At 40.8% G+C, this 12,309-nt stretch overlaps 1 protein-coding gene across 1 annotated transcript in view; it reads left to right on the top strand.

The window, feature by feature from the left end:
• Window positions 1–12,309, top strand: part of FBLN5 (fibulin 5) — a 45,661-nt gene that overhangs the window by 29,454 nt on the left and 3,898 nt on the right. Inside the window, exons 5-9 of the mRNA XM_027739983.2 lie at window positions 2,435–2,557; window positions 5,330–5,446; window positions 6,382–6,501; window positions 9,251–9,373; window positions 9,906–10,032. Coding sequence (XP_027595784.1) covers window positions 2,435–2,557; window positions 5,330–5,446; window positions 6,382–6,501; window positions 9,251–9,373; window positions 9,906–10,032 — 610 coding nt within the window. The remainder of the gene's footprint in view (window positions 1–2,434; window positions 2,558–5,329; window positions 5,447–6,381; window positions 6,502–9,250; window positions 9,374–9,905; window positions 10,033–12,309) is intronic.

Raw genomic sequence — 12,309 nt, 5'->3', positions numbered from 1 at the left:
GCTATTCCCAGTCTGCAAACATCTGCTCTCACCTAGTGAGTCCATGTAACGTAGATAACCCGTGGCAGACAGGCTGGGATTACACTACCTGTTTCAACTGTGAAGGCTTCTTGTCAAAAATAATTGATTTGATTGTATTGGCTGGGTCTGTCAAAGTTTAATGGTGCATTGTGGTAAGGGGCAATCTTAGAGAAAGCCAGAGACCTGTAATACAGAACTGGGTGTGTGCTATCAGGCCCAAGCAATATCTGTTGATTGCATAAAACTTCATTAATGAAGTCAGTGAAGTATTATTCAGGGCAAGATGTGGGGAGTCCAAGTGTTCTGCATAGACAGTTTCAGGTTTTCTGGCAGAAAATCCACAGGAAGCCTCCATTGTAAAAAATTTTTCATTCAAATGGAAATATGTTTCCAATACTACCACAAAAGGTCAAGACTGGGAGTAAGCAAATAAGTCTGCTTGGTATATAGCAAAGGAAAGAGGATCGATGTCTTACTTCCCTGGAGTGGAGCTCATGCAACTGCTGCGAAGATGACTCAGGAACAAAACTGATCCTGTAGCCACCCATTGCTTTAGGTGAAAGACACACATCGTACCCCTGCAAGAGAGATGCACCACAAAAGAGTGGAGGATCTATAGTTTTCAAACAGCATTGCTCTCATATGCGGTGAGACTGTGACCCTCATTTTGTTTTCACTTTGCTTCATCTATTAATATTACTGGAAGCAGGGAACATGGAAAATTAAAATCTCCTTTTTAAGCCTGGTGCAGGCCAGAAACAGCAGAATTGGCAAGATCCCAAGGTCCCACTCCTAAAACAATAAGCAAGCATGACAAATAGAAAACTTTTTCATTTAGAAAACATTAATGTCATTGTTATTAAATTTATGGTTAGATAAAATCTCTGTTCAGATACAACCAATTATATGTGATATGCTATGAAGGGAGGATCCAGATTTTTTAGCCCAATAGCAAAAGTAATAGCTGAACTGAACAACATATTTATGGACCTATGTAGTCTAGACTGGTTATCTTACTGCTTTCCCACTTCCCCCACCGTTTTGCCAGCTTTCATCTAGCCAATAAATACATGGGAACTGACAGAGTTAATTGCCTCTAATTGTGCCCCTCTCGTTATCTTACCAGCTTTGACTCACCATAACCGGTACAGATGTTGGCCAGATAAGAACTCTAGACTCTCTCCATATATATAATATGTATGTATTTATTTATATATCTGAACATGTTAGATATGCTCCTGTAGTAGACTGGATCCGTTATTTCATCACTGCTAGGATTGTACAGCCAACTGGCTGTGCTAGCTGCCTTGGGGGCAGAGACAGAGTTGTAATTCCTGCCCTCTGCTGCCTGCTCCAGCCCAGGGCATTGGTGAGATACTTTCAGTCATGACGCAACAAAGTCTGGGTTAATAAGAATCATGGGGGGAACAAGGGAGTAGCATTGCTTGGATGACATAGTACTTCACCAAGGCCAGTGAACAGTATGCTGGAATAAAAAATAGTTTAAGTATCAATAAATAAAACATAGAAACCTGAATTGGCTGAAAAACTGACACAATTTATCTTTTGATATTTCTGTTTCTGATATCTATAGGCAAACCTGACGCCTGAAACATCAGGAGAGGAATTCAAACTGAACTCCTGACTCTGAAAGGCATTTTTAATCAGTTAGGTTCCAGGGTCCTAGCTTATATAAATGTAGGAATGCTATTCACCTCCTTTGTGGGGGAAAAAAAAGAAAAAACTTTGGAAAAAAAAGAGGCCCACAACAAAAACACCCTAAGGGGTTGTAATAAAAACCCAGATACATTAAAACCAATAAAGATGGGGGGAAAAATTAAAAGAAAATAATTTTATTGTCAGGAAATTGATTCCAGGGATGCATACATTTTTTTAGTCAGGTAAAGGTTGATTTTGGTTGAACCTTCTGTCTGAAAAGTTAGTGAGATAGTCTGCATTGGTGGCAGTAGGAAGTAATTTTTTTTATATGTCTGAGTTGTGTTTATAGATTTTTTGAACTGCCGTTCATCTTTTAGTCTTCAGTGGGGTTGTACAGCCCTTTCAGGAGCCTCTCCCTAGGGCTGAACACTGCCCTGCAGCATGGAAATCCCAGCTCAGTAACAAAGCAAAAGTGGAAGTAACAAAAAGCTTGAGATAATGCAAGATCTTCCTTGATGAACTCTGAGAAACACTGAGTCACCTGCAAAAGGGAGAGATTTGATGGGCACCCTCAGTTCTCACTGCCCTCAGACATGTATTATTGTGAATTTTCCTTCAGGTAATGGTCAGGTAATGGTCTCTACTCCTTCACACTTTGGTTCGTTGCATGGAGCCAGTGTACACACAGTACATTGTGAATTATCTGTTGTTGTTGCCATTTTTAATATTTTCTTGCTGTATTTCTGTGTTGCAGATGTGGATGAATGCGCTTCAGATTCTCACCAGTGTAACCCCACCCAGATCTGCATAAATACTGAGGGGGGCTATACCTGTTCCTGCACTGAAGGCTACTGGCTGTTAGAAGGCCAGTGTTTAGGTAAATCCTTATGTGATATGGTATTTTAACATCTGTGCATATGTACCTGTGAATCTCTGAAATAATGTCACTAAGCATTTTTGTCAAGTACACAGTTAAACCTTCAGTATGTGGAAACTGTCTTCTGTCTTTGTAAGTGCCAATGGTATGCTTGGCAGAGAGACTACCTCTCGGAACAAAAATGTAGATGTAAATGCCATATGATTAGCATCCATGTAATAGGTGGGATTTTCATATTCCCAGTCTGAAGGATTCCCTTTCATGTAAGATCAATCACAAGCACGTTTACAAAAATATTTTTCCTAAACAGACCTGTCCTTTCCTCACTGTGGCAGTGGGGACCCGAAGGGATTTGTATTTGATACCAAGAAATAGAACTGAGACTAAATCCCTAGAGTCAACCAATTCTTTTGCTTGGGGGTCTGAAAAAAATTACCTCTGAACTGGCTGCTGTTTCAGTAGCTTCCAAGAAGTTTTATTTCAGTTTTATTATTTTCCTTGCAGCAATGTCTTGTTCATTCTTTTATCTCAGTCCTATTGAAAAAAACAATGCTCAACAAACAGCACGAGAAAACCTTCCATCTCCCCTCTCTGCCAGCCCATTCCCCTCACTTGATATGCCCGGGGGATGATGACATAGATGTTAATTTTAGGTAAACTGATAAGACCTGGGAATTAGGATACAACTTTTTCTAAGAAAAGTTTACTTATTATTAGTTCTTCCCTCATTATTAGTTTTTCAGCTGGCAGGCTGTTTGCTGCCAGCTCTGCAGAGCTGAACTGTCCCATCACACCTCCACTGGAAGGAGAATGGGCTTTTCCTGCCCATGCATACCTGGGCCATATCCAGTTATTTTCTGGCTTTCTCCTCCTAAGTACCAATTTGGTGAAGGACTCAGTCATGACTGCTTTCCTAACTACTGCAAACAGCTGCTATGTAATTCACCTGGCAGGGACAGAGCTGAGCCCTGTCCAAGCTGGGATCTGTGCAGCCATAGCCATTTCAGGGGGGCACTGTCTTGTAGTTCCCCTGGAGTATGAAGTCTCCAAGGCCCCTGCTCCTTAATCTCTGATAAATCAACTTCTCTTGGGGAAAAAAAAAAAGCTTGTGCTGGAGGTTGTACAGGCATATGTGATGGGAGGGGATGAAGGAGAGCACAGAGGGGGATTCTGCTCTGCATCACCTGTTCTGTTACCCAGTTACTTCTCCCAGTTACAGGCCAAATGACAAGGTTTTGTGTGGCATTCAGGATTTGGGCATGGATCTAAGACATGCTACTGCTTGCTGGATATACCAGAGAACTGAAATGACTGCATTGCTGAATTAATTTGAGTATCTGTTATGCTATTTAAAATAGGCAATAACATCCCAGTATTGCCCAATTGAGCAATCTTGGGGTGGATTATTACAAGGCAATGCAAACAGTGAAAAGCGAATTGTGTTTAGAGTTGCTATATTTTTCTCTAAGTGTAAAACCTCTCAGTTTTCAATACTTTCCACTGGCTTTGGAGAAGTGATTTTTGCTTTGCTAGCATAAAGCAGTAAAAGAAAATATACTGCAATCAGAGGGCCGAGTTGGGTTTTAGCGACAGGTTTTTTTGGTGCACTGTTAGTAAACCACAATTACAGAACCCTACACTTCTATCTGTTGCAATTATCCCTGTAAAGTTTACAAAGATGAACCAGTACAACCATATCCACATGATACATCCACAAGACGAAGCCCAGTAAAAGTCATTATCTCCAAAATGTAGCACTCTTGAGATAACAGTCCTGCAAAAGACAAAGCATGTACCTAAAGTAATGCATTGTGTCAGTGAAATGAGGTATTAATTTATTTAAAAGACATGTCCCTTTTTGCAGGATTTGGGCCAAGCCTAGTGCTGGTGTACTCACCATCACTCACCTGACCTTTAGGTTATGTTGCTAACTGACTGGAGATAATGCACTGGGGTTTCTACTGCACAAACTTGGCTTCAAAGCTTTGAGAGCAGCCATTAAAAAAAAATCTCCATAAATCAAACACCAGTTGATACTAAAGGAAATGTAAACCTTGGAAAGGACAACTACTCCAGGTGTTTCATTTTAGTTCTTAGTCATGGGGCAAAATTCTAACACTTACCATCTTACGTCTTACAGCATTTTCCTGTGCTTGTAACAGTGAGTTGCATGCATTGCTAATGCTGCAATTCAGCCCAAGCTGCTATTTTGGCATTAAATTAACTGTTTACACAGTCTATAATTTGTCAGTTAAAAATTCATATAAAATGTGAATGTGACTATTAGGGGAAAAAGAATATCCTCACTAAAAAAAGAAGCCTTTAGTAACGAACACTGCTTTTCTAGTGAGTAGCTTTGGTATATGTGGAGCAAAAAAGGTTTTTACCTTGATTCTGGCAAAATTTCTCTGCAATGTTGGCTGTGCTTGTGCTGGTGGGCTGTGTATCAGGTATGCTTTGAAGTAGCTGCTTAAAGGAATGGACTGGGCTTCCTGATTCACATTAAGCTGAAGATTACAGCAATGACTATCAATTCATCAGGCATACTGATAGATGTCAGATGTGGATAAAAATATATTATATATTCTACTGGCTAGAAATGTATCTTAATATAACTCTGTATCTGAATGCCTGGAAGTTTGGCTCTTACATCCATAACCAGTATGCTGGGTTGTTTCTGTGTTACTGGTACTGGTAACTCAGTGTTTTTGCTGCTTTGTATCTGCATGTGAAAATGCAGACCACTCTACTTCTCATTCTTCCCCTCTATAGATATAGATGAATGTCGCTACGGCTACTGCCAGCAGCTGTGTGCCAACGTGCCCGGCTCCTACTCCTGCACCTGCAACCCAGGCTTCACCCTTAATGATGACGGAAGATCGTGCCAAGGTATGTGTATGGTAAACCATGACTGAAGGCTTTGGTTCCAGCCCAGCAAAATCCTTAAAATTTACTTCGTTTTAAGAACACAAGTAATGTTCCCAGTGTTGCTTTTGAAAATGTTCATAGGTTTGTCAGACAGATATTCTGTAATTTCACTGTACCTTGAAGGGGTACAGGTGCAACATGACGGGTGTATCTTGAGAAATATGCACAGAGGCCCAAGCCTCAATTCACTCAATTCACTGAAATTGCCAAGAGTTTAGGCACTGAATTTACTATTAAAATCTGAGCCTGTGTGACCCACCTGAGACAGGAAAACTTTGTAAGATGAGTAAATTAGGTTAGAGTCTCCCAGGCTCCAGACTGGGGTCCTGAGCGTTAGACCACCTTTTGCTGTGATGTGCTACCTCAATCAAAGTCAACTCAAACTCTTCACAGAGCCACTTCTTAGCAAAGGACGGAGTATCTTCCCATATGCTGCAGGAAAAGGTCTGTCCTAATGATGGCCAGAAGCTGCTAATGTCCTAAAAGGAAAAAAAATTGCTTTTGCCTTAGCCCAAGGTTTCCGTGAGGGTGCTTCCTCATTGCATTATCTTCCTCAGGAAACACTGAGCATTTCTTCTCAGGTCTGTTATGACAGTATGGGTTCAATGGTTTTAAAATTGTAGGATAAAACCAGAAACAATTGTAATAAATATTTCATCTCCATCTTCCGTGTTATTTTTTTGGTTGAAGACATTCCCAAAATGCTTCATTGTGTTTCCAACATGCTATTCCCAAGCATCAGCCTGAATCCCAATAAACAACACGGACTTGGTTATGTTTTCTCAGAACAAAGCATTCTGACTGCACAGCTAATCTCTTTGAGATGCTTTACAGTAAAAAATTGAAAATAGAGTTTGGGGAGAATCAGCGATGCATTTGGCATTGTTTTCCCACAGATGTGAACGAATGTACAACTGAAAACCCTTGCACTCAGACCTGTGTCAATACCTATGGCTCTTTCCTCTGCCGCTGTGAACCTGGCTATGAACTGGAAGCTGACGGAGTTAACTGCAGTGGTAACTGTCTTTATTTATCATTTTGGTTTCTTTAATTGTATTAAGTTTCCTTTTTCCAAGGTATTACTTTGTACATACTTTTTAAGAAGTTTTTTACCTTCGTCCATGGTTAGCAGCAGGGTAGCTACAACTCATATGATCTTCTTTCCAGCTAAAGCACACAGCAAATACCCAGAAAAGCTCAGTGGAGGAGGGCTGCAAATGGTTTTAAAGAAATAAGCTAAACATTCAAAAGCTCCACGGTAACAGCAAAACATAAGAAAGCACTTTGTAATGCTAAACAGGAAGCTTTATTAGAGAAAGTAGATATAGTCCTAGAACATTCTTCCATGATTAATGAAATACGTTATATAAAGCATTTTTCCATTTGTCTGTTGAATGTATGTATTCCTCTCACTCCTACGGCTGCTCACTTCTGCCTGAAACCTTTCCCAGTTTCCCCTGTATGGCTCTGGCTACACTTCAGAAACAATATATGGTTTCTTAGTACAGCTATTGCTGATCTGTTCAGCACATAGCAGAATTGTGCTTACGTCACTGTACTTTTTCCTCTCTTGTTTTTGTTTTCAGTTTATTATTTTAATTGAAGGCAAAACTTATTTCTTTGCCTAACGTTCCCACAACCTGATAAAATTAGGGAATCCAGCCAATATTTCTTGGAAGGAAAAATGCACTGGAAAATACTTATACTTTAAGTTACAGTAAACAGGTGTAACATGATGTTTCAGAGACAGAAGATGTGTGAGATGCAGTGTGTGTATAGGTTAGAGTTTCCCAAGATGTTTTTCCTTGCAAAACTCTTTATTATAAGGGAAAGAGCAAAGGTTAAATCTTTAAAGGGTCTTATGCATTTAACATTTAGACTGCAAGACCTAATCTAAGTTTTCTGCTTTCTAAAGGAATTTCTTCTTCTAAGTTGGTCTCCTGCACCTTTTTATGTGCTCATCTTCTGAGCTACTTGGGGGCCTGAACCAGATAAGTTTATTCCAACGCCGCGTAAAGTGGTGCTTGAGCCTCATCTATGTCTGAGAGTTAAGCCAGCAAAAGGGACTCTCCACCACCCAGATTTAGAGCAGAAAATCTTTTTCTGACAATCCTATGCAAGAAAATGTTTGTCAAAGCAGGTCAAATTTCTCTGGATGAGCTTCCTTCACTTCACAAATAATCGCTAGACACCTCTGAGGTTTGCAAAGGGAATGCCTGGTTAGGAGAACACTCATGAGGCTGGGCTCAGATGTACTTCAACAGGAGCTGGATTAGTCCATGGCCTAGCAGCCAACTTACCTTGAAGATGGGAGTCATCCCTGCTCCAGTTCAAGGAGAGAGGCAGAGATTTCAACCTGGTTTCCTGACATCATTATTTTCTAATCACAGAGGTCTTCCAAGTGCATTAGATGTGCTCTGAAATGCCTACTATCTTGTTGTTTCCATGTAGTCAGCAGAATGCCAAAATTGTTTAGGAACACTGTGGGCTCAGCAGCAGAAATGCAGGACCCTTGGGGCTCTAAGCCCCTCAGCACTTGACAGCAGCTGGGCACTGGTCATACAAATCCAGTGTGCTTGAGGTCTGGGCTAGGATGCCTTGAGGGGGTGAGTGATATCTCAGTCACTTTATGAAGTCAGCCTTCAGTCCATATTTTGTCAGGAAGGTATTTATTTCAATAAACTCACTGGGGAAACCTGCACAATAAAAGGACTATGTATGTGTAGGGTTCCTTTTATCTCCCTTTTGATAATGTGATTTCAGCCATAAAGCTACTTTAACATGTTTGAACTTCAAATACTTTCCAATCCCTCTGCACAACCCACCAGAAGTGGATAAATGGACTGAGCCCAATTTAGAAGAAAGGGAAATTCAGTCTGAAGAGTAAAAGTGATTCGCCTGGAAGAGTCCACATGTCAGAGCTGGGAATAAGAACTTGGGAGTTCCTGGCTGGGGCTCTGGCCTTTGTTTCTTTCTTCCCCTGCACAGGGAAATAAGGAAATGATTAATGGCAGCCTCCCTCAGTCTAGCACCTTCGCATGTGTTTTCTCCTCAGTCAGCCGTGCCTCCACGTGCGGCTCTGAAGTTTGTCTTTCTCACCTGAGCACAGTTCTGCAGAACACAATGACTGGTCAATTCACGAGTGCAAGGGGAAAAGAGCACAGTTTCTGCTTTCAATCAGTTTTGAAAGACTGCTTAGTTTCCTGGGTATCGGGGAGATGGCTGGGCCTTCCAGTAGGTCTGACCCAGGCTGGGATGAGCTCTGAAGTCTTGCTGGAATGATTTGGAAGCAACTGACTAGAGGCTAAGAAACATAAAACAGACGGGGCTGGCTGCAGAGTTCTGCTGGGACCCATGTGGCCCTGGGAAAGGGAAGCTTGCTCTCCAATAAAAGGGGAAAAAAAAGAGAAGAAAACTACTGCCAAGTCTTTCCTTTCAAATTGCAGTTGCAGCTTTGTTGTTGGAGTATCTCTATTTCTGACGTAAAACAGAACTGAAAACATGGCCAGCTGGTGACAGGTATTAGAAAAGAAAAATAAATAAATAAAAGCCATGCATTGTGTTCAGCAGCAGCTTTGGTTTTCCTAGGAAAAACTGTTTAAGCAAGAACTTGTTGTACAGCATTTTGTCAGGTTATTGCAGAGCTCTAGGGAGCTGGAGGGTGCCAGCTGGGGTGATGGGCAGGTAGCCTAGATGGCCACCTGCCTGTGGGACTCTCTTTTGACAGTAAAGCCAAAGACACTAAATTTTGTTTTACCACTGCAGACATGGACGAATGCAGCTTCTCAGAGTTCCTCTGCCAGCATGAATGTGTGAACGGACCTGGTTCTTACTACTGTATCTGTCCTTCGGGCTATAACTTGCTTGACGATAGTAGAAGCTGCCAAGGTAAGAACATTCCTGCACTGTTTAAAACCTGAGGGGACTAGAAAATAGATCCCATGTCTAGAAAGAGATTTTCAAGAACTGAGATGCTTGGTCTTGGCATTGTGCAGACAAATACTCCTAAGGGCCAATTATGTAAATCTGGCAAGAATGTCATCACGTGAATGAGGTGAACTGGTGTGTTGTTTTAAGTAAGACTTTATTGACTAGGAAACAGCTACACAGGAAAGACCTCAAATGCTCTCTCCTCTGCTGCACGTCTCTTTTTCCCATTCTCTAAGGTCAGAAAGCTTGAGCAGCCAACTTCTTTCCATTTTTTTTGCAGCACTTGGCATATGGAAACACTCCAATAAGCAGAAATGAATGGAGTAAAAACCGATCTTTAAAGAGGAGACAATTATAAAAAGGCCACTTCTCATGGTGCAAGGGTTTTATTAATTTTGGGGCAATTCCTTAAGATGGAAACGGGTTTGTTGGGGTGATGTCTTGTACATATTTCCCTGCTTTAGCCTTTCTCTTGCTCCTTGTGTTTTAGATATCAATGAATGTGAAAACAGAAACTTCACCTGCACTGCGCAGCAAACGTGTTTCAATATCCCAGGAGAATATAAATGTTTAGACCCAGTACGATGCGAGGAGCCTTATCTCCAGATTAGTGAGAAGTGAGTAACATACCCACAGCCACAAAAGCAACTTCTCTCTGTGAGAATCATATCTAGAATAAACCAAATGAGATGTAATATTACGACACAGCCGTGAAGTCTGTCTAGAGAGCTGTACATACATGCTGTTGCTGCATTCACCACCGGTAAGCTTTATAAAAATAATAAATTGCAATTCCTTACCAAGTCACCAGGTGGGATACGATATGATATCATGCTCAGATGTGTGGGAAGTTAACTGGAAAAAAAGTTATCGGTTAGTAGAGAAAACAGCAAGGTTTGTGATGTAATAAGAGACATTTACTTACATTACTAACCAACTTCACGTATGCTCAAATGCAGTCTGTTTATTAGTATGAGTATTTCCTGTAAATGGTAACTAGCTTATGCCTGGGAAGTACTTTAAAACAATAGATGATCATTATAGCAGGATACAAGTAGTTTCCTATTGCTAAAGGTTAAAAGTTCCAAATAGTTCACAGACTGATCTCCCTTGTCTAGAAATTAGATATGTCTGGATGGGGCTGTTAGCATTGTTACTGTCTCAACTGGGAATTATTTGAGCAAGTAAAAAATAAATCCCTCATTTCTAAAAATTGCCTGTTTCTTCTACATTTTTGAAAGTATTTGCCTGGGGTTCAAAATATTTCAGTCCCAAATGGATCTCTCTATATTGCAGTCCTTATTATTTCATCCACAGTGTTTGCACTAAACCCAGTTACCTGGGATCGCTTGGTAGTCAAATGTATTTCACAGAAAGGCGAGAGAGGAAGAATTAGCTTCTTTCCATTATAATTTATTCATGTATTTACATTGCTTTCTGAACTAGACCTGCTGAAGAGTGGACACATAGTGTTTGTCCAGTTCCAGGTTTACCCACCTTCAGAGGTGGCAGAGTCTTAGACTGGAATTTGAAATATCTGAAGCCTCTGTATCTAAATTCCCTAGAGTCCAACTATAGAGTCCTCTCAGAGCAGCTTGCAGAACTCTTGATCTATGAGCTTTGTGTTTGGTGGCTTTGGCTCATGTCTAGATGGGACTGTATTTAATTTGTGGCATATGTCTAGAAGTGGTCAGGATAAAAGCCAAGTGAATTCCTTGCATCTGTGTTTTCTGTGGAAGGAACTGGGTGTTTGCAATGCCAGAAGCCTCTTGATGGGGGCCATGCCAGATAAATTGTCTGAAATTGGTGTCAGTAGTGGAGGTTTATAGAAAAAACAGTCAAAAAGACCCTTGTCCAGTAAATTCCCCAACATAGCTTTTATAAAGGGACATCCTGCCTCACAACTTTATTAAAGTTCCCTGAAGAAATCAGCAGCATGTGGCTGGGGCACATGGACTGATGCAGCCTGTTTGGGTTTCCACAGGCTTCTGAAAAGACTCTTACATAGTTATTATGGAAATTAAGCAGCCATAAGTAACAGAGAGTAGTCCCTGGAACAGAAGAATAAGAGACTGAAAGACAAAAAATAAATAGAGGACAGTATTAAATTGTCAAATTGCACATTGAAGTTCTGCTTCAGAGGTCTAAGCTGGACCTACTTGGCCCATCAAAAGCAACCTGGGAAAAAGAATAAACCACGAGATGGTCAAAGTCAGCAACGGTATCTGAGGACAGTAGATAAAAGAGTGACTAGAAAAAAATTGCAGAATAAGCCTCAATGACTACAATAAAAGTGGCAGATGAAATTCGGTGTAGATGAATGTAAAATAAAAAGACAATCCCAAATTCACAAATCCAGTAAAGAGCACTGATCTGATCATAATCCATCCAAACGGACATTTGAGGGTTATTCTAGTTCCATGATCTGCAGTACTCACCAGAGGTCAGAAAAGCAACCTGAATTTGAGGTGTTGGTAGGTAGAGAATATCCTTGGGGCATATGCTATTATGTACCACATCTTTAAGACCGTGCAGTTCCTTCCCCTCCTCTCAATAGAAATATAACTGGACAAAGGTTCATAAGGAGCAATGAGGATGATCAAAAGTATGGAATAGCTTCTTTTTGAGAAACGACTAAGTTAGGACACTTCAGCTATGAAGAGGATCAAATATGAAGTCCTGAATTGTATGAAAAGGATGAGCAGGGATTGACTGGCTGCACTCCTTTCAAACAGAAGAGCTGGGAGCATAAGATAAAGCCAGAAAAGGCACCATGCAGAGAAAGATGAAGGGGACTGTGGAAGCTCCTCACCACAGGGGGCTTTGGATGCCAGACATTTATGTGTGTGTAAGGGAAAGCTGGAAAAGCTGATAGATAAGAAATGTATTAAGAG

This window comes from Pipra filicauda, unplaced genomic scaffold (assembly GCF_003945595.2).
Source record: "Pipra filicauda isolate LSUMZ 115617 unplaced genomic scaffold, ASM394559v2 scaffold27_size4233163_pilon, whole genome shotgun sequence".
In the NCBI taxonomy this organism is placed as follows: domain Eukaryota; kingdom Metazoa; phylum Chordata; class Aves; order Passeriformes; family Pipridae; genus Pipra; species Pipra filicauda.
The sequence above is the reverse complement of the archived record's forward strand: the minus strand, read 5'-3'. Positions and strand labels throughout refer to the sequence as shown.